Source organism: Sus scrofa, chromosome 1, assembly GCF_054392235.1.
Source record: "Sus scrofa isolate SSC_HxYL_T2T_F1_AM1 chromosome 1, Sscrofa_HxYL_maternal_Yorkshire_Landrace_v2.0, whole genome shotgun sequence".
Classification (NCBI taxonomy): Eukaryota; Metazoa; Chordata; class Mammalia; order Artiodactyla; family Suidae; genus Sus; species Sus scrofa.
Window position 1 is genome coordinate 64,308,190 of NC_139383.1, and position 22,625 is coordinate 64,330,814.

The 22,625-nt window shown below is 38.8% G+C and overlaps 1 protein-coding gene across 49 annotated transcripts in view; it reads left to right on the forward strand.

The window, feature by feature from the left end:
• KLHL32 (kelch like family member 32) overlaps positions 1-22,625 on the forward strand; it is a 227,201-nt gene that overhangs the window by 93,044 nt on the left and 111,532 nt on the right. For 37 of the 49 annotated variants that reach the window (XM_084960576.1, XM_084960794.1, XM_084960620.1 and 34 more), the window contains one exon: positions 6,529-6,636. The exons of the other annotated variants lie outside the window; for them this stretch is intronic. In XM_084960576.1, the coding sequence (XP_084816702.1) occupies positions 6,529-6,636 (108 nt within the window). The remainder of the gene's footprint in view (positions 1-6,528; positions 6,637-22,625) is intronic. 49 annotated transcript variants of the gene reach the window in all.

Sequence of the window (22,625 nt, forward strand, 5' to 3'; positions counted from 1 at the left end):
TAATTATATTTATAGTAATATAATTTCACTGTGTTCATTTGTCCTGACATTTTATTCTCTTAGTGTACTATTATACTATTTGAGGAAGAATTAAAACAGTTGTAAATCTATAGGGGGAAAAACCCTCCAACCAAACATCCCTATTCTTTCAGGCAATTAAGCTCCTCAAATGTATTAGATTGCTTTTGCATTTATGAGATAAAGTAAGTAGTCCAACTCAACTGTGGATAGGACCCTTTTCTTTTTAATGTCAGGGAAATGGGCTCTTGTGGCTAATTGAACAGTCTCATTAACTGAGATTTACTATTTTATATGTGAGGTTTAAAAAATGCAATAAAGAATAATCACAGTTAACACTGAATTGAGCAAAATGTAATCTTTGTTGATTCAGAAGTTAGCTCAAATCTCTTTAACGCCTCATGGCCATTGCAAGCATCACTAGTTATAAAACCTATAAAAGGCATATAAAAAGTGTAGAGGATTAGATCTGCTGCAATCATTTTAAGTAGCTCTGTTCAGTAACTTCCTTAAGTTTTTTCTTTACTTGTATTTAATTCTCTCGTAGAGGATAAGGGTTGACTCTGCCCCCAAACAATCCAGTTATTTCATCTATAAAATCCTTTGGGTTCCTGATAAAATGGGAATTCACTGTACATCTTGCCCATATCCAGTGCAACTCCAAAGCTATGTGTAATTTGCCGGGTAAAAAGATCATATTTCACCAACTTTAAGGGCTTAAAAAAGTCTGTCGTCTGTCATTCTACTTATCTTTGAGGATATAGTAGAATTTCCAGTTGGTCAGTTTTACGGCATCACGTATCAGCCTAAAATTGGTTGGAGCTCATCTTGGGACTGCATGAAACCTAATGTGACCCAAGGAAACTTCATATACTGTGATTTTAGGACTCAATTTGTGTCATTTCTGTGTGAAATACAGGAGGAATGACACATTATAAATCCACAGCTCTCTCTGTGGTAGACACTTAAAGTGGATTGTATCCTTACAAACTGGGGTTTCTATTAGAAAGATTTGTGGTGGTTGGAGCACATTATCAGTCAAGAGTAAGCTGTGATGACTGTAAATCTCCTCCTGGCTAAGATGCTCCCAAAGACAAAACAGTGTGAACCAAGAAGGAGCCTGTGCAATGTTATCCTATGTTAAGCAGAACCCTCCCATTCTTTGGCAGAATGTTGTGGCTTGATAGAGGACTTTGCTGTAGGTTCTTACTTTTTTCTAAATGTCTAACTTTGCACTCATTTGGTAGATAATCTTAAACTTGAACTACTTTTTACATCCCAGTGTCTAAAACACCTTACATCCAGAAAATTCTTTCTTATATCGAGTTCTTTTTGTTTACAGCAATGTATAATAGCTGGACATCACTTGCAGCTGAATTTTTAAAGAGTATGTCAGTTCATTCTTCATTTATTGACCTGTATTTATTGCATGCATGCAATGCTAGGGTCTAGGGGCTCCATGGTAAAGAAGGGAAATGTGGTGACCACTTTCATGCACATTACAGTTTACTTTTCAGTAAGTTTGATCCTAAAAGATAGCACTCTTTGTCTCATCACCTATTCTGCTACAAAGGAGACTCTGCCCTTCCCCATAGACTCTAGCAGGCCTCTAGCAGGCCTCTAGACATTGTTTGAGAAGCTCAGGCAACCTAGGCAGCTGGCGTTCACTGTGTCCAATTGCCAGGTTTTTCCTTCTTTGCTAGTATCCAGTGAGGCTTTTCCTAATTGAGGTGCCTTGTAAGTTTATTAAACTCAAGACATTGACCTTGTTTTAGTAGTTGTCTTTTTTATCTTTTAATTAACCACTTTTTCTAATTTTAAAAAATTATAGGAGTTCCCATCGTGGCTCGGTGCTTAACGAACCCAACTAGGAACCATGAGGCTGCAGGTTCGATCCCTGGCCTTGCTCAGTGGGTTGGGTATCCAGCATTGCCGTGAGCTGTGGTGTAGGTTGTAGACGCGGCTTGAATCTCGCATTGCTGTGGCTGTGGCATAGGCTGGCGGCTACAGGTCCGATTAGACCCCTAGCCTGGGAACCTCCATATGCCGCGGGTGTGACCCTAGAAAAGACAAAAAGACCAAAAAAAAGTGTATGTTTGCTTGTGACATTAAATTTCCAAGACTGTATGATATGCTATCAGGATCATAGTTTTGTGTTTTTAGAAATGGAGGTGATGGTTTCTATGATGAAGTCAGTCCTTACCTTAAAGGAAGGTAAAGGAGTGTGTGGTGAAGGGAAGTCTGCAGCCAGACATAGGAATTTTGAGTGGGATTGCCAATATGAAAGTCTTCAAAAGGAATGGATTTGGGCAGAGGGCAGGGGGTGGGGTGTGTGTTTCTTAGCTCATTCCAATTGGAATCAAAGGGAGACACAAGAGAATAGGACAATCAGCCTAGATTAGAGTAACAGTTTCTATTTATTAAGTATCTACTATGTGCAAGGTGTTATCCTTGATATTAAGCAGATTGTATCTAAACTTCAAGACAACCCTGTGAGGCTGGTATTATCCGTTATGTACAGATACATGCCTGAGGTTCAGAGAAGTTAACAAATTAGCCAAAGGTCACATGTTCAAGGTGAATTACCTGCATGACCAATAGGCTATAGAATCAGGACTTGAATCAGATGTGTCTTTCTGCCCAAACCTGAACGTTAAAAATAAAACAAAATTTTCAAGGAGTTCCCTTGTGGTTCAGCAGGTTAAGGATTCCACATTGTCACTGCTATGGCTCAGGTCACTTGCTGTGGTACAGGTGTGATTCCTGGCCCAGGAACTTCCATATGCCATGGGAATGGCCAATAAATAAATAAAAAAAAAATAAAACAAGGTTTTCAAAAGACAGGTGTAGGAAATACACAGGTAACACATGTTCATGTTAATCATCCAAATAATATTATATATAAAATGGACTGAAGTGATAGTCTCTTCCTTCCCTCTAAGTCATACTCTGTAATATAACTGCAGTGGTCAGTTTGGTGTTGCTTTATTGCTTATACAAACATGTGCAAATATATCTGTACATTATTTAAGGGGTTATATTCTTTCCCCGACTCTACCAAGCCAGGTTTCAAATTCAGGAGCACTCAAGTCTCTGGGCAAGGATGGTTACATGTTCTGTGCCATTGTTTCCCTGGCTGCTCTTGGAAGGCTCTTAGGAAAGCAGATTCAAAAAACTCCCTTGGCAACTTGTTCTGTTTTTTAACCTTTGCTCTCAGAAACTTTTCATTTAATTATTCCAGATAGGTTTTTTTTTTTTTTTTTTTTTTTTTTTTTTGCAGTTTGAGTCATTTCTGTCCTGCTCTATATATAGGTTAATGGAGAGCAGCTGGTCACCATATCAGATGCAAAATTTGAAAGACCTGAAAAAAGAAATTAATGTGAGGAATATTAAAAACTAAAACACTCATATGGTAAAAGAATGGACATTGAAAAAACAAATTTCTTTCAGGTTTTTTTTTTTAAAAGCATCTGTGAGAAATCTAGAAGCAAATTTAGAATTACACAAATTGAAAGATTTGTATTGTAACCTGTGCTTTTTAATTTCAGATCTTCTACAAATGCATAAGCAGAATCTAGTGAACATTAAGTCAATTTCTTATTAGGATATTTTATCTATAGCCATAGTTGATTTTAAAACCAAAAAACCCCAAACTGATGCTTTTGATGTATTAATTCTTTTAACCCAAGAATACATAAGAGAAACTTCATTCTGTGTCATTATTGTCATAAAATAGAAATTTCACTAAGAGCTTGCCATGTATCAGGCACTGTACTGAATATATATACTATGGTGTAATCTTCAAACAAGTTTATGAAGTGGGTACAATTTTTAGCCCCATTTTTCAGGTAAGAACTCCAAATCACAGAGAGGTTACATGTTTATCATAGTTACTTGCCAATGTTCAAACCCAGAATTGTTTGGGTACAAGTTTGCCCATGGAGTTCCTGTCATGGCACAGCAGAAACGAATCTGACTAGGAACCATTGAGGTTTCAGGTTCGATCCCTGGCCTCACTCAGTGGGTTAAGGATCCGGCATTGCCGTGAGCTGTGTTGTAGGTCACAAACACAGCTCAGATCTGGCATTGCTGTGGCTATGGCTTAGACTGGCAGCTATAGCTCCGATTCAACCCCTAGCCTGGGAACCTCCATATGCTGTGGGTGTGGCCCTAAAAAGGCAAAAGCCAAAAAAAAAAAAAAAAAAAAAAAAAAAAAGTTTGCCCTTAATCACTGTTTCATTAAACTAAAAATTATATGACTTCAAATCTAGTGTTCTTAACCTATACATAGTACTTAACTACCCTCTGTGACATCAGTGGAAAGTCACATTAACTCACTAGCTAACCATCTTGCCATAAATACCATTTTGGCCATTCACATTTAACAGCTTCTAAAGAAATGTTAGCTTTCATTTATTCATGATAAAGTAAATTTTTGAAAGTTAAATATATTCTGAATGCTTACTATTTAATATAGCAAATATAATTGCATATATTACATGTTACATTCTCCCAGTGTCTTTAGGATATTTTGAATGTTTATTTTCTCAAATTGTAAGCATTTAAAATACTCTACAAAATTTCTCCAATGACAAGAGAGCAATATGTTTGTATTTCTAACAATTAAAATTTTAGCTTTATCAAGGAGCAGCCTATTCATTATGAAACTCACAACTTGAATGCAATGAGATGGAAATGAGGGCCTCCAGAAAGAACGATGGACCATCAATTAAAACCACTCTTCCATACATAATAATTTAAAACATATAAAATAGTGAGGCTCAAAAATAAATATATCTCGATAAAAAATTACTAGAGGGTGAATATTAATCCATTGGTAAAACAAAAAAAAATCACCTTTTAAAATTAAAAAGAATGGACTGAATATTAAAATTAAAATTAAATTAAAAAGTATGAACTGAAATATTACCACATAGAACAGTGAGGGCTGGTGTGTTTGTTTGTTTCAACTGAGAAATTAGCCCAACTGCAAAATCTGAAGAGACAGTCCCATCAAGACTTCTCTTACTGCTGACACCAATTGTAAGTTTGAGGAGATGCCTAAAACTACTCTCATGTTTGATAATTTGCTAGAAAGACTGCAGAACTCATTGGAAGGTTATATACTCTCATGTATGGCTTATTACAGGGGAAAGACTACAAATAAGAACCAGCCAAGGGAAGAGGTACATGGGTCCAGAAGGGGACCACCTGTGGTGCTTCTAGCCATCCTCCACCTACGGAGTCAGCGTCCCCCTCCTAACCATGCTCTGTGACAAGTGCACAGAGGGCTGCCAACCAGGCAGCTCACTCAAGTTTTTGGTGTTCAGAGTTTTTATTGGTGCTCAATCACAGTTTGTCTGGCTGACGTTTTATCTCCAACCTCTCCTGGCAGTCAGACTGATGCCTTTAATCTCTAGTTCCTCTGGAGGTCACAACTGAAACAGTATGGCCCAAAGCCCCCATCATACATCATGCTGTTAGACTGTCCATGGCCAAAGTCCTGGGAAACAAAGATGCTCCTATCAGGTAGGATATTCCAAAGGCCTAGAGATCATCTCCCAGAAACCAAAGGCAAAGCCTGGACCTCTCTTTGGGTAAGGTTAATTCTTCATTACACAGATGTACACTTTTCTAAAGGGTGTATTTCATCATTAGTAGCCCAAAATTGAATATTCTCTTTATTAAGTCAGACTTGTTAAAGGTATGCACATTAGTCTGGGTGGTTGTTGTCATTGTTTTGATGGAAGGGAACCTATGCCTTTGTTTAATTTGTTAAGTTTTCATTTTTTTTTTTTTAATTTTAAAGTTTTCCTGTGACAAGCTGATTTTCAGTAAGATGGTCATTTGGAGAATTGGCTTGAAGGCAAATTGATTTTCACTGAATAACTTAGACAGTGGTTCTCAAATTCAGATACACATCAGAGTCACATGGATGGCTCATTACAACCCAGATGGTTGCATCCCACTTGGACTTTCTGATTTTGTGGGTCTAGGCTAGAGCCCCATTACTCTTTACTCTAAGGAGTTCCCAAAAGATGCATGTTGCTGGTCCAGAGGCCAGACTAGAGTGTGGCAGATGAGAGGAATGAGATGTGTCATTGAGGTGAGGCAGAAAAAAGGGAGACAACTTGAGAGACAAGGCACTACCTTCTCTGTCCCATTGGCAAGAACGTTCAGAACTGCTACCTATAGCATGGTTAGCTCTGGGACCCCAGGATTGAGAATGACTTCAGGGAGTGAGCGAAACCCAAGTGACCCCAGAGGACAGCTATGGGATTCACTGCCACTCTGTGCGTGAAGTACACAGAGCCCTAAACAGTAGTAACTGTTTAGATAGCAAAATGACTTACAGTGGCTTGTGTGAAGGAAGCTTTGGGGAAGCATTTCAAACACCAAAATCAATCTTTAATCTTTAAAACGTTTTCTTCTCTCCTAGTTTCACTAGGACTTTGTCATGTTCCATTGCTTTTTAAGTCCCATAACTGTATTCTTTTTCTCCCACCTCAGGCCATGTTCAGTCTTTGTATGGTGGAAAGTGGTGCCGACGAGGTGAATTTACATGGTGTGACCAGCCTTGGCTTAAAGCAAGCGCTGGAGTTTGCATACACAGGACAGGTAAGGTACCAAACACCATCTGAGAGGCTTAACATTTTAACATTTTCCCTGAGGAATAAGATTTAGGTATTTTTCTTTTTACTCATTTTTTTTTTCAATGTCCATACTCAAACTCATTTATTTTTATTCTTATTTTGTGCATAGTAAATTTTCTTTACTGAAGTTTACTAGAAAATAAGTTAGTTACTAGAGAATAATTTCCTTTTTAAAATAGTTACTAGCTTCTTTTTCAAAAAAAATTATTTATATTTATATTTTTTATTTTTGCTTTTTTAGGGTTGCAGGTGCAGCATATGGAAGTTCCCAGGCTAGGGGTAGCTTTGGAGCTGTAGCTGCCAGCCTATGCCACAGCCACAGCAACGTGGGATCCGAGCCATGTCTCCCACCTACATGGCAGCTCATGGCAATGCTGGCTCCTTGACCCACTGAGAGATTGAACCCACATCCTCATGGATACTAGTTGGATTCATTTCTGCTGTGCCACAGCGGGAACTCACCCCCCCAAATTTTTAATTTAAATATAATTGACTTACAATGTTGTGTTAGTTTCAGGTGTACAGCAAAGTGATTCAGTTATACTGAAATATATAAATATTATTTTTCAGAGTCTTTCCTCTTATAGGTTATTACAAAATATTGAGTATAGTTCCCTGTGCTATATACAGTAGGTCCTGGTTTAGGTACTTTTCCTGTTATTCATTTTGATGTTAAAAAAAAAGTTTTACATCTACTTAATGTTATAACTAAAATAATGGAAAGGTAAGTAAAACATTTTGATTTTAAATATGACCCAGGGAACATAGTATTTTAATCTTAGCTCAATGGCTTGCTGGTGTAATTTTAAAATATCCTAAAGAATTATTATGTGGGAAAGAGTTTGCAAGATAAGTTAATTCTCATTGCTGTAACTGAAACTCGGTGACTCAATGGCTTTATTGGCTTAAAAACAAGACCAAAAATTTTTTTAAGCCCTGAAGAGCTAGTCTAGCATCTTGGCACTCTGTCCTCTACATTTATTTCAGGCAGGATCAGGGCCTCAAGTAATAAATTAGAATGTGATGGTTTAAAAGCCAAAGTTGTTCATCACTAAAATTGTTTAGGATTTACAGAGATTACCAGGGAACATTCACTTTATTTCTTTTCTTTTTTAAATGAAAGGATAATAGTGACAAGGAATACAAGTCCCTGTATAACTATTACAGCAAATCAAAACAAAACTGCATAAAAACTGTATGAATCCAGATCTGAAGTTTCATGGTTCTTATCTATTTTCATGTTGGTGAAGCAAGTATTAGAACACACAAAACCTTTCCATTTATGTATGTATATATGCATGTATTTCTTTAAAGACTGCACTCGCAGCGTATGGAAGTTCTCAGGTGAGAGATTGACCTGCACACTACTGTAATGTAGGTCACAGGTCCTTTAATCCACTGTGCTGGGCCAGAGATCAAACCCACACCTCCCCAGGGACCCAAGCTGCTGCAGTTGGATTCTTAACCCAATGTGCAATAGTGGGGACTCCAGAACCCCTCCTTTTAGAGTTATTTTTAATTGGGTTACAGTTGACATATAACATTGTTTTAGTTTTTGGTATACAACAGAGTGGTTTGCCATACATATATATTGCAAAATGATTACTAAAGTTTAATTAACATCCACACCACAAATTTTTTGTGTGATGAGGACTTTTAAAATCTACTTTCTTATTATCTTTCAGATATAAAATACAGTATTGTTAACTGCAGTTGCCCTGTTATACATTATATACCCAGGTCTTATTTATGTTATAATTGAGAGTTTGGACCTTTGACTCCCCTTCTCCCATTTTTCCCACCCTCCTCACTCCCCTTTTCATTTGAAATTTCAGTTCCTCACCTAAATCAAACCAGGTGCAGACTAGATGTTTACCTTCTTTACAGGGTTTTGTTCTTTAATTCCATTTCATCCTACTTATGTTCAGTGTCTTCTGTGCTAAAATAAGGGCTTCTTCTCTTGGCAGGCCCACTTCCTGCGAGGGGGGGAGGAGTCATATACATAGTTCCATGTCCTTACAGTTTGGGAGGTGTGATAGAAGCAGAATACAAGACACAGTGGGGACAAAAAGGAGGGTGTGATTAGCTGGGGCCATCGGTGCAAACCTTCACCAAGAAGGTGGTGTTTGGGTCTTGGAGAATGTTGGGAGTTTACCTTTCTATTACATTGTTTTATTTAGAGGCTTATTAAGGTATATGACATTATCCATTCTCTTCTCTAGAGCTAGTAGAGTTTAAGGTATGTTCCATAGAAAAACAAGGGAACTCTGGCCACTGCAATAAAAATAGTAGATATATATAAAGGAAAAAGTGATCCATCAAGTAGCAGGTATAAAGGAGAATAGAAAGGAGATAGATCACAAGTTCAGGTCAGCTCAACCAAACTTTATGCCTTAGAAAATTAAGGCAGACAGTTATTGTTCACAGAGTTGCCAAAACATATTCCTAGTGAAGAGAATGCATAATGTGTTGTATGCTTTTTGGCTTATAGACATAAAGAAAGATACCAGCCCTAAATTGTGTCTTGTGTATATTTCTGTCTTCACACCTGAGTTAAAGCTGCATCTGCATGTGCCCATCTCTAAAGTATAATTGATAACTCATAGTTCATACCTCACTGGTGTGCAGTGGGGATGCAATAGTAAAAATATTGTGTTTTTTTTTCTTTTTTTTTGGCCAAACCCACAGTATATGAAAGTTCCAAGGCCAGGGATCAAATCCAAGCTGCACTTTGAACCTACACCATAGCTGTGGCCATGCCGGATCCTTAATCTACTATGCCAAGGTCGGGGATCAAGCCCTCACCTCAGTAGCAACCCAGATTGCTGCCCTCAGATCCTTAGCCCACTGCACCACAGTGGGAACTCCTAAATAGCATTTTTTTGATAGAGCTACCCAAGTAAGTGGTTTCTAAGATGCATTAACAATGAAATGGTTTAAGCTCAGAGGTTATAGTCTGTAAATCATGCTTAAGTCACAGGTAAACAAAAGAGCACAAAAATTGCTGTGAACACTGAAGTAAAACATATATGTAAATTTAAGTGGCTGCCTTATCATTTGCCTTGATTTACAGTTTCTTTCACAATGGTGAAGTTTACATGTGTGTGTAAACTTATATGTATAGAAAATATATATATATTTCCTCACCCTAAAAGTGCCCTTTGCTTCACCTGTTCATTTCTCCTGCTCTCTCCTTGAAAACCGCTGACTCATCTTTTTACTGTTTTATAGTTTTGTCTCTTCTAAAATGTCATATACTTGGAATCATCTAGTTTGTAGACTTTTCAGACTGGCTTCTCTCACTTAGCAGTATGCATTTAATGTTCCCCCCTGTCTTTTTGTGACTCAATCATTTTTATTGCTGAGTATTCTTCCATTGTTAGGATATGAAGGACATCCTTTTACTTCTGGTTTTGGGTGATTATAAATGAAGCTGCTGTAAGTTATATATATATAAATGTGCCTGTGGTACAAAGGATCTGTGAAACATGAACTGAAGATAGTATAAAGGCATAAGGAGAGCTGACTTTCAGAAGGGTAAGAAAATTGCTTGGGAGGAGGGAAGAAGTTTGCCAAAGGTCAGGCATATTTTACTGCCTGGGAGTCATATGCTCATATTTTACTTTTATGAGGAAGAAAGCCAAATAAGAGAACACACACACACACACACACACACACACACACACACACCCCTACACTTAAAAAGAAAGTTCTAGGGCAAGACCTGGAGTTGAATTTATTCTGCCCAGTGACCCATTGTTGATGTTGCTTCCACACATAGAGCCCTGCAGCACATACAGCAGTAACTCATCTGTTCAGATTGTGCTCTGAGGGGACAGGAAGTAAGCTGGCATTTCATGGAGCACCCTTCGCAAGAGCCAGGGCACTGCCCCAGGCACTTCATGTTTGCCATGTTCCCTAATCTTCTGGACAGCTCTGAGGAATTCAGTGATCTCACAGTTAAAGATGATAAGCCTTGGAAGGTGCACTAATGACCAAGAACAGTCTCCCAGGGTGTACTGCCCCAGTGAGTCAAACTCGCCTCTTAATTTCAAATCCATTGTTTTTTCCTAATGTGCTATGTCATTAAGAAAGGGTTAAGTGACATCTGTTATACTTTGATGAAGGAGGCAGGGAAGTGTTTGGACATTTCAGAGAGTGAACTCTTTTTGATGATTCTTTCAACCTGCCTCCGAGTTACGGCACTATGCTCTGTACATGATTTTTCTTTCCTTCAGAGCGTAAGTTGATATAGACTTTCTTGGACAACATCCATGGCAGTTCTGTTTCTTAAACACCACAATGGGATTTCATAATAAATTCGTTTTCCCTTTGAGACATGAACTCAGATAATGGCAAAAGTGAAATTGTAGTGTACCTGGAAAATGCAAGGAAGCTGCTTTCTCTTACTGTGGAAGTGAAATTAAAATTAAACAAAGAGTTTGGAATATGGGAATGTGAATAAAAGCCTAGTTCTTCAATTTCTTAATTGTTATTTACTGTTGTGGACATTCACTGATATGTGGTCTGTAGCCATGATATGTATATAGATTTGTAAAAATCAGGATTAATGTTGAATTCATCTACCTGTAGCTATTTCTACTGACAGTTGATTATACCTTTAGTCTGTTATAGTAAGCATAGTATAAAATGTTAAGTATTATAAGTGTCTGAAAATCATTGCTGTCTTGAGAAAGAAATTGGAAGTATAGAGTGGGTGTAGTGAGTGCCACTAAGTGTAACAAGGTGTGTGTGTGTGCCTCCAACGCACTGTTCTAAAGCATAGCCTTCTTAAAATTGGTCATAGATTTCATCCAGGAAAATTTATAGAAAAAAGCAAACTTTCCCCCTAATACTAACACATCCTTAAAATACATGCACTTTTCTTACCAAGGAACACACACAAGGCTGAGCAAGCACACACTCTGCCTTCACGATAATTAGAGGCGTGCCCCTCCTGTGTGGGTGGACCCTGCTTGGGGTGCAGCCTGAGTAAAGCCCCATGTGCATCGCAGCCCTGGTGGGTGACTTTGCACTGCTAGACGCAGCAGAATTGACTGTGGAGGGCAGGGGAGCCAGGCTGCTCAGCAGGGCCTGATCTGGGCTGGTGCTAGGAGCTAGGTTGGAAGCAAAGGGCCTGATATAAACTCTCACTTGGCAGATCTGCCTTGGGGAGAAAAGGACAAAGTGAACCTAAGAAAATGCCAGCTCTGGAGTTCCCGTCGTGGCGCAGTGGTTAACGAATCCGACTAGGAACCATGAGGTTGCGGGTTTGGTCCCTGCCCTTGCTCAGTGGGTTAACGATCCGGCGTTGCCGTGAGCTGTGGTGTAGGTTGCAGACGCGGCTTGGATCTCGCGTTGCTGTGGCTCTGGCGTAGGCCGGTGGCTACAGCTCCGATTCAACCCCTAGCCTGGGAACCTCCATATGCTGCGGGAGCGGCCCGAGAAATAGCAACAACAACAACAACAACAACAACAACAACAAAAAAAAAAAAAAAAAAAAAAAGAAAATGCCAGCTCTCACTCCCTATGCTGAACAAGGGACCCTCTTACCCAGGACTCTCCCCATCTGCTTGCTTTCCAACTCTGGCCAGAAATTAATTCGTATCTCAGCCAAGTCCTGAGTAGAAGAGACAGGACAAAAAAGGAGAAAAAAAAGAGAGTTACTGTCATGGCTCAAGGGAAACAAATCTGACTAGCATCCATGAAGATGCAGGTTCAATCCCTGGCCCCACTCAGTGGGTTACAGATCTCGCATTGCTGTGAGCTGTGGTGTAGGCCAGCAGATACAGCTCTGATTAGACCCCCTAGCCTGGGAACCTCCATATGCCATGGGTGCAGCCCTTAAAAAAAAAAAAAAAAAAAAAAAAGAAGAAGGAGCAAAAAAGGATACTAATGGAGGTGTTGCCTGGTGGGGAGGAATCCCAGTCCAAACTGGACAAGAGGTCAGCCACTCAGAGCAACAGAGGTTGCCAAGAAAACCTGGCCAGACAGTGAGGAGCACTTAACACCAAAACCCTTTCATAGGGAGAAGAGCCCTGCTCAAAATGTGGAAGGATATGCAGTCCCAAGTTTTTTTGTTTGTTTGTTTGTTTGTTTGTTTTGACCATGCCCTTGGCATGTGGAAATTCCTGGGCCAGGGATTAAACCCACTCCATAGCAGTAACCCAAGCCACAGCATTGACAGTGATGGATCCTTAACCCACTGTGCCACCAGGAAACTTCAATTTGCAATTCCCTTTGAAATGTCCCAGCAGTACCCCTCCTTGCTGACTTTGTCAGTCATGAACCAGTTACATCATGTCTGGCAGATAAAAAGAATTTTTTGGTATCTGTTTTTACTCTTCTTTTCTCTTCATATCCAGTAACTCCAACCCCAGGCAACTTAACATCATGGAAGAACCCATTTCTGTGGAGATACACATCCTAATTACGCTTCTCCAATCTAGAGGATGCTTTACTATAGTCTTCACAAGGATATTTTGTGTAACTATTAGTATTAATATGTTGAAGTCTTTGGAAATCTAGGAAAACATGATACTCTGTTGAGTGAAAAAAACCTTTTTTTTCCCAGCTATGTAATTGTGGTCATGTAAAGATAGTCATGCAATCAGGAATTGAAAACTAGAAGAACTTGCCCCTTAATTTTCATGCTCTTGTGTAGTAAAGGTTTTCTTCCTGATTCTCATCTGATTCCTTAATGTGTTCACATGACATTTTTTTTAGCACTGATAAGGCAGACACTATAGCATTGTATTTTGATGATCCTTGAAACTGTATTTATTCTCCACAACAGAATACTTTTCTCTGGAGACCTGAGTTTCAGACCTGACAGCAGAGTGACAGGAGTCGTAATTGGAGCTGCCTTCTCATGGTCCACCCCTTCAGGGCTAGATGTGTCACTTTACATGAGAAAAGTTTTCTTATAAACATGACGGGGTTGAACTAAATGGTAGCACATAGAACAAATCTGGGAGAAATTTTTCTTAAACGCTTCTCTTTGGAGCAGTGTTAAGACTATACAGTGGTTTAAATATTTTAGCTGCAGCATCCTTTCTTCACCTGGCAGTACTTTCAGAAGCCTGGCAAGCAAGAGGCCCCTGGGGTACCCACTCAGTGCCCCAGGCTCTTGAGCACTCAGTCTAAAATCTACATACTAAAGAAGAATATTTTGAATTGTGCCTACAGTGATTATTCTCTTCCTACCTTAATTCTTGTCAGAGCTATGCCAGAGTCCATACCTGGATTGTTGACATAGAAAGTTTGAGAAGAGTGAAATGAAGGGAAAAAGTGCAGATTCCATCAGTGAGTTTTTGCTTTTTTGGATCTTTTGAGACTCTCTATTACTTGCCTTTGGAGAGCTTTTCTCTTTTATCAGTTCACTATTGAAACAAACAGACAAGCAGATGTGTCTGCTTGTTTTAGGGGGGCAAAGTGGTTACACGTTTCCATGCATGGTTTCCTAGAATGTGTCAACCAACTTGACAGACAAGAACCATATGCCAGATGAAATTTTAATGGCGTCTCATGGTGTCAAGTAAAAAAACAAATCCTTGACCTGACTTGGTGGTCAAAACTGATAAGGACAGGTTGGAGATCTAAATGTTTAATGTGAAAAACTAAGGACTTTTAGACTGACTCTTAAAAGCTTACTTTTCTCAGCTGAGGACCCAAGAACAATACTGAACCCACACCCTGTCTGTTCCTCATGGAGAGCAGTGATTCAGATAAAGTGAAGTCACGTGAGAGCGCCTCCTACTGTAGAGCAGGGGTCAGCTCACCTGACACTCTACCTTGTGCCAGCCTGTTCTCCCTCATGATCTCCCTCATGAAAGCCAAGCGAGTACTGTCTGGTCAGAAAGGACTCAGGGTGTTGATTGTACTGCAGGCCTGATAAAGCCATTTGCTCAGTGTAACAATGTCTAAAATGTCTCTGTGTGAGGAATAACTGTGGCCCTCTTCTTAAGTCAGTTTTCCAATTTGGTAATCAAACTGATAATTTTGATACTTTTAAAAAGTGCCTCCTCATCTGACAAACACAAAATAAGGAACCTTCATTACCAAAAAAAAAAAAAAAAAAAAAAAGATGGGGGTTGGGGAAGGAAACCCATATTCCTTACAATATAAATTTCCGAAAAGGCAAAGAAAGGCTTAGATTAAAGGGACAACTAAATGGGAGACCTGAGCCTTGACAGGATCCTGAACTGAAGGAGGAAGTGCTAAAAAGAGCCCTGTTAAATCAGTGACAACCTGGAATTCCAAAAGTGGGGGCGGAGGAAAATATTGTATCCGTGTAAATTTACCAAGCGGACCACTTTCCTGTGGTTATATGATGGAATAGCCCTTTTCTTAGAACTATATTCATAAATTGGGACCTCATTTATGGAGAACTACTGAATTCTAATCAGAGTCACTCAGAATAAACAGTTCAACAGAAATATTTATGAACATTACCAAAAATGATAGAGACGTCTGTAAAGTAGAATTCATATGTTTTACTATACTTATTTGAATTGCTTCTTTCTTCCTTAAAAATAAGTTGTCTGTAATAAAGATGCAGTACATGAGTAATTTAGAAAATTCTTTTCCTTTAAACATGGGCACCATGATCAAGAGCCAAGATATATGTAACTTAACCTCATATGATTCAGGAAAAAATTACATATGCACACAGAGAGAGTATAAATGATAAAACAAATAAGATGTTAACAGTCCACAAAGGGTAGGTAGATGGTTTTATTTCAATGTATTCTTTTTGTTCTTGAAGTTTTCGACCTCTGAAATTATTTCCAAATGGAAGATTTTTTGTTAAAAAGCCAAAAAAAAAAAAAAAAAAGTGTTTCCTGGCTTTTCTGTAACAATTTGCAAGTTTGGGGTTTCTTAGTTGTCTGATAGTCCCTCTGCAGAAGGAGAATGCCCTCCTCACCCACCACCATTTGATTCAGCTATTGAGACTCACAGCACCACTTGTGCACCAAGAGGCTAGGAAAGGGTTTATTACTTACATAATGTGGCCTTACGGAGGAATAAAGGGTGACCCAGTAGGTCCAATAATGGTTTGAGAGAGCAAATAGGGGCGAATGATCCGCTTTGGTGTTTATTGTGGTTTGGAGTGGAGCTGGAGGGTTGCCCATGCAGGCAGGGGCATATGTAATTTGAACTTCGCACCAGCACCAAGGGAGAGGGTGCTCGGACTTTCTTGTATTTTCCCAGCTGCAGGGCAAGCAGGGAAGAACAAGTGGTGGGGGTTCAGAGCTGTCAGTAGTCACACATCAGAAGTAGAGTCAGACTGTGGTACATTCGTCTAGCACTTGACTTGAGTAATGGTCACATTTTAGGCACAGGTATTTGTCTTTGGGACATTGTGAAACTTAGCCACTTAATGAAAACAAAATGTGTTTGAACAATTTGCTTGCAGCATTTATAATCTTGGCATCAGTTCTGTGCTGAGGGTCCCATTGTAGGCCAAGGTGCTGGAGCTCATGTGTACAGAACATGCATACTGGACACACTCTGAGGGGCTCTGGGTATCTGAGATAACACTGGATGACAAGGATGCGCATGACCCCTCTGTGTTTTAACACCATCTTCATTGTATAAAACTCCATTTAAATGAGCTGGATTTGTTGCCCTTGGATCCCTCCTTCTTCTTCCTTTACTCTTTACCTTCTACCCCACCCTCCCGCCAGTACAGGGCACAGAAAGAGAAGTATTTCCTGTATGTTCTTGATAATGGCTTTATTGTCAGAAGTGGAGCAGTAAGCAGTCAGTTCTTTTCTAGTTGATGTCCTCCAGTGTAGAAATAGATAATATCCAGCAACTCAAAATAGTAGATCATCCTCACTAAGTTAACTCAGGGTGGATTTTGAGCTTCTGTGCATTTGTTTCTCTTTGTCAGAACGTTCCCTTGTGAAACATTTTTTTTTTTAATTTTTACATGTCCATCTGATATTTTTCCTTTGGCATGGTGGATGAGCATTAGCTTTTGTTTGGAATATTTCTAAGCAGAAATCATTACAGTTGTGTTCTTTCTTGATTATTGGAATTTTTGAGGGTTGGCTGTACTCAGAATCATTCCCTAAGGAAATTCTTACCCTTCTTTTAGGTGTTGCATCGAATCACCTCTGGGTAGAGGAAGGTTAACAATATATATATAGTGGAGAATCTTGATTAGCTCCTTAGTTTTCATAAGAAAACGTCAGCTTATTGATGGCTTTTTGAAGAACGTGAACTTTTCCCCATAATCAGCAAAAGATGATGATTACATTCCAGCCTCAGCCTGTTTGCTAGAAAACTCTCACTAAAAGTTCTTTGAGAGAAATTATACACATAATGGATTTCTAGAAGATGGGCAGCCTGTCTCTTTGGCTTGGTGGTTCTCAGTGTCATCTATCAGGCCACCTTTACTATCCTGAAATGAAATTTTTTTTTTTTTTTTTTTTTTTTTTGCTTTTCAGGGCTACATGAAAGTTCCCGGGTTAAGGGTCGAATCGGAGCTGTAGCTGCCAGCCTATGCCACAGTCACAGAACACGGGATCTGAGCCACATCTGTGACCTACACCACAGGTCACAGCAACGCCAGATCCTTAACCCACTGAGCGAGGCCAGGGATCGAACCTGCATCCTCATGGATACTAGTTGGATTTGTTTCAGCTGAGCCACGATGGGAACTTCTGAAATTTCTAATAATGTAACTTATACAAATTGATAGAGAAAAGAAAATATAATGAAAATAATAGGTATTTTAGTTTGTCCCTGCTGGAATAGAACTCTTTGGAAGACATACAGAAATAGTGGCTTGTCTAGAGCCTCATGCTGGGACGACTGCATCCAGATGCAGACTGACACATGGGTGTTTTGCCGGCAACTGAGATACTACAAGGGCATGCCCTTGGTAACATGATTTTCTGAACGAGTGAACAATTCTTAGTAAAATTTCATGAAAGACAATAGTCTTTTCTTGGTTTCTATTGTGGTAGCATTCCTGGAAAATACACTTCAGTGTATCTTGACACAAAACAAAGCAAAAAAAAATGTGTTTATATTTGAAACAGTGTTAGATTCTAGGTTTAGAGTTTTATAAATAAGTTTTTCACTTGGGTACATGTCTGGCAGGACGCTCAGAAGTTCGGGATATATAGGGCAGTTCTTTGTGGTTAGTGGCTATCCTGTACATTGCCTGACCACCGCCCAGTAAAGGCCAGTAGTGTCCCCCTCCTGGGCAACCAAAAAACACCTGCATGCATTTCTCAGTTGCTCCCTAGAAAGTTGTAGTTCCTCCATTAAGAACCACTGCTCAGCTACTCTCAATGTTATACCCAGATCAAGGTATCAAGGAAGAAAAATCAGAAAATTGAGTGTTTGAATTTGGAAGAATCTCTTTAGTAACTTTTTCTAGTTTTTTTTTTTTTTTTTCTTTTTGTTATTTCTTGGGCCGCTCCCTCGGTATATAGAGATTCCCAGGCTAGGGGTCCAGTTGGAGCTGTAGCCACCGACCTACACCAGAGCCACAGCAATGCAGGATCCAAGCCACGTCGGTGACCTACACCACAGCTCATGGCAACACCGGATCGTTAACCCACTGAGCAAGGCCAGGGACCGAACCTGCAACCTCATGGTTCCTAGTTGGATTCATTAACCAGTGCACCACGACGGGAACTCCTATACAAAGTTTTATCAAATATACTTATGACAATATTAAAAGGATCACCAGGTAAGTCATTCAGTGATAGACTTAATGTCTGCAGAAAATTTTCTGTTAGAACTCAGGACGTGGAGAGGCCAGAATTCATTTTAGTATTTTCATCTTTTTATCTCATATTCAGCTACATTATCTTTTTAGTTTTGATACTGGGAAGCTTAGAGCCATATTTGTGGCCCACTTTTAATAGTCATGAGGATATATGCATAATGTGTTTCCTCTTCTGACCTCATATTACTGTTTATTTTCTGTTTACTCCCAGCTCAAATTGTCGATGTTCCTGATTTTTATATGCTTGTATTAATGCCTCAGATCCTTTGGAAAATAAAGTGAATAAAAAGATTTGGGACCTCTATTTAAAAGGTTTTGGAATCCCAGGGGCATTTTAACATTATTAGTAGGCTTGAATAGAGTGGTGCCTACAAAAATGAGTGTCTCCAGAATCCCAAGTTATTCTTAAATAAGCCATTCTGCTGGCTTCCTAAATTTTTTCCATCCTTATTTTCAGAACTAAAATTAAAAAACATGCAAATTCTGTAAAAATAAATGACTATTTTTCATCTTTGAAAATGAAAAAAAAATCCCCCAAATGTTTACATGAACATAAAGAAGAGTGAAAGTGAAAAGCACTATTCACCCAAATTTTCACTTACTTATACATTATGTTATCTTTCTTTTTTTTTTTCCTGGTTTTGGACCATCTGCCTGAATAATTTTATATAGATTTTTGTGATTATAATTTACTTCATTGTCTTTTCTGAAATTAGGTAAAAGCACACTTATCCACAAATGCAATAAAAAAATGCTGCCTTATTGTAGTACAATTTTTTCTTTCATTTGAATTATTTCTTGTGTGTGTGTTTTTCTTTTTTCTTTTTTTTTTTTTTTTTTTTTTGTCTTTTCTAGGGCTGCTCCCGCAGCATATGGAGGTTCCCAGGGGTCTAATTGGAGCTGTAGCCGCCAGCCTACGCCAGAGCCACAGCAACGCCAGATCCCTAACCCACTGAGCAAGGCTGGGAATCAAACCTGCAACCTCATGGTTCCTAGTCAGATTCATTAACCACTGCGCCACAACGGGAAGTCCTCATTTGAATTATTTTAAATAAGTTCATCGACCTGAAATTTCTTGGTCAAGAGGAGAAACTTTTTTTTTTTTTTTTTTTTTTAAGGTTGCCTTCTAAAAGAGTTTTGTAATAGCTACTGTGGGCAGTGAGCTTTTAAATTTCTTTCCTTTGGAAAGAATTCTTGAGCCCTCTGCTGGAAGCATTTAGTATTTGTATGAGTAGTAATATATGGGAGTTTTGCAATTCTAAATGTAAGGTTTTTAAAAAGCAAATGACCTGATAGCAAAAATATATGGTGCTTGTGGTTAATTTCAAGGCAGAAAAACAAAACTGGTCAAACAAAACTTTTGACAAAATTTATATTGCAAGTAGATATTCCATGAGTAGAATAATGATGCAAACATTCAAATGAAGGGCTAATTCAAATGCATTGAATGTTCTAAGTAAATTTATGAGTATTTTATTTCTTTTATATACTTTATAAAAACTATCCAGCTATATATGTTTTTTTTCTTAAAATGAGATCCATTAATTCATCAAATACTTAATGAGCAGCCACTGTGTGTTAAGGACCCACTAGGTGTTAGGGAGGCATGGATGAAGAAAAACGCTGTGAATGCTTCTCAGAGTGGGTTGAACAGTGAATGGAAATGCCAGATTAACACACCATTTCATTTATTGGAGATGGGTCACCAAGGGCCTGAATTATTTGTGTGTGAAGCATCTGAGGATGTTCAGTGCTCCAAAAGTTACACTAGTTCGGATAGGAGAATGAATAATTGAACTTTAGTACTTCACAGAGTACTACCTGCATTTTACTTTGCAGGCAGAAAAGGTAACCATTTGATATATGATAACTGAATAGATGAAGTTCCTGAAAAACTGATGCTAGCTGTGCGTCCTTATATTAGCATTTATCTGTGAGAGTAGAAACAGTTTGACACATGCCAAAGAGTATGGCCTCAACCTTGATTCCAGCCTATGGCAACTTTGAAGAATTGTTGATTGAATCCCACTGTAAAGTATCAATTCTGCTGATTGTTGCTGGAAAAAGATACCGTTTTCACTTCAAATCCCAAATCTCAGGCCGATACTCATCCTAGCTAATCAGTGCTAATTTGTTTCCTTAGTAAATTTGCTTTCCTCTTCTGCCTGATCATTTTCTCCTTCTGCTCTCTTCTCAAACCCTGTTCCCCCCTCATTACCCACCTCTGGTACACTTATTACAAGGAAAACTTACCTTCCATTGAGAAAATAGATGCAGACAGGAAGATTTTCACCCTTAAATCTCTTCCATCATCAGTTTCTTCTTCTCCACTGCAACATTCCCATCAGTGTCTAAACATGCTTTATTTTTCGTCTTTCAAAATCCCTTTCTTGTTCTATTCTTCTTCAGCTACCATTTACTCCTCTGTTTTCCTTCACAACAGAACTTATGAAGAGTTACATAAATGCTCTCCCTTTTTCTCATTTTCACTCACTCTCCAGTCATCAAGTCAGGAGACTTCCATCCTCAGTATGCTGCTGAAACTATCCTTGACGATCACAGCTGTTGCCAAGACAATGAAGTGATATCATTGTGACAAGCCCCCCCACCCCAGCTTCATTCAGTACAGCCAACCTGCTTCTCCATTGAAGACTTTTCAGGAGTTCCCGTCATGGCTCAGTGGTTAACGAATCCAACTAGGAACCATGAGTTTGCAGGTTCGATCCCTGGCCTTGCTCAGTGGGTTGAGGATCTGGTGTTGCCATGAGCTGTGGTGTAGGTTGCAGACACAGCTCGCATCCTGCGTTGCTGTGGCTCTGGTGTAGGCTGGCGGCTACAGCTCCCATTAGACCCCTAGCCTGGGAACCTCCATATGCCATGGGATCGGCCCTAGAAAAGACAAAAAAAAAAAAAAAAAAAAAGACTTTTCTCTCTTGGCTTTTGTGATGCCACACACTCTGGGTTATTATTCTGTGCCCCCCAGATCTTCCCCCATCATTCCTTTCCAGGTGTCTTTGCTTGCTCCTTCTTGCCACAGGCTCAGAGTTCATGTGTCAGGACTCTCCTTTTTAAGTCTAACCAGCTTCCTTGATGGTGTCGTCCAGACCCATATTATTTGGTATGCTCTCATGCTGTTGACTGCCACTCCCTACCTATACTTCAGACTAGATATCAGCAAACTTTTTCTGTGAAGGGTCAGTAGTAAATAAGTTAGGCTTTGCAAGCTATATAAAGCTCTGTCACAACTACTCAACTCTGCTATTGTAGCATAAAAATAGCCAGAGACAAATGCATGAATGAATGGCTGTGTTCCAATAAAACTTTATTTAAGGATACTGAAATTTCATATTATTTTTATGTATAACAGCATATTATTAATCTTTTGATTTTCCCTAACTATTTAAAAAAGTTAAAGCCATTCTTAAACATTAGCACCCAAAAATGAAATTCTTAGGAATAAATCCATCAAAATATGAATAAGATCTATATGATGAAAATTAAACTCTGACGGAAGAAATCAGCTAAACAAATGGAAATATATTCCATGTTCGTGGATAAACTCAATATTGTTAATATGTCAGTCTTCCCTATTTGATCTGGAAAAATGAGGGGCCATCATAATCATAATCCAATCATAATCATAATCCTAGTAAGTTATTTTGTGGATATCGACAAACTGTTTCTAAAACTTCTATGGAGAGAATCAAAAGACTTGAGAGGAGCCAACACGATATTGAAGAACAAAGTTGGAGGACTGGTACTGCTAGACTTCAAGTTACTATAAAGCTTTAGTAATCAAGACAATGTGATATAGGCTGGAAAGAATAAACAAATAGGTCAGTGAAACAGAATAGAAAACCCACATAGATATAGTCATTTGATCTCTGACAAAGGAGCAAAGGCAACACAATGGATCAAAGATAGTCTTTTTAACTAATTGTACTGGAACAACCAAACATCCACATGCAAAAAAAACTGCCTCCCCTACAACAAAATGGACCTAGACATAGACTTAACACCCTAAACAAAAATTAACTCAATGGATTACAGACCTAAATGTAAAATGCAAAAGTATAAAATCTCTAGAAGATAACAGGAGGACACTTAGATGGCTTTGGGTATGGTGATATTTTTTTAAGATACAACACCAGAGGCATGGCTCACACACACACAAAATGATAAGCTAGATTTCATTCAAATGA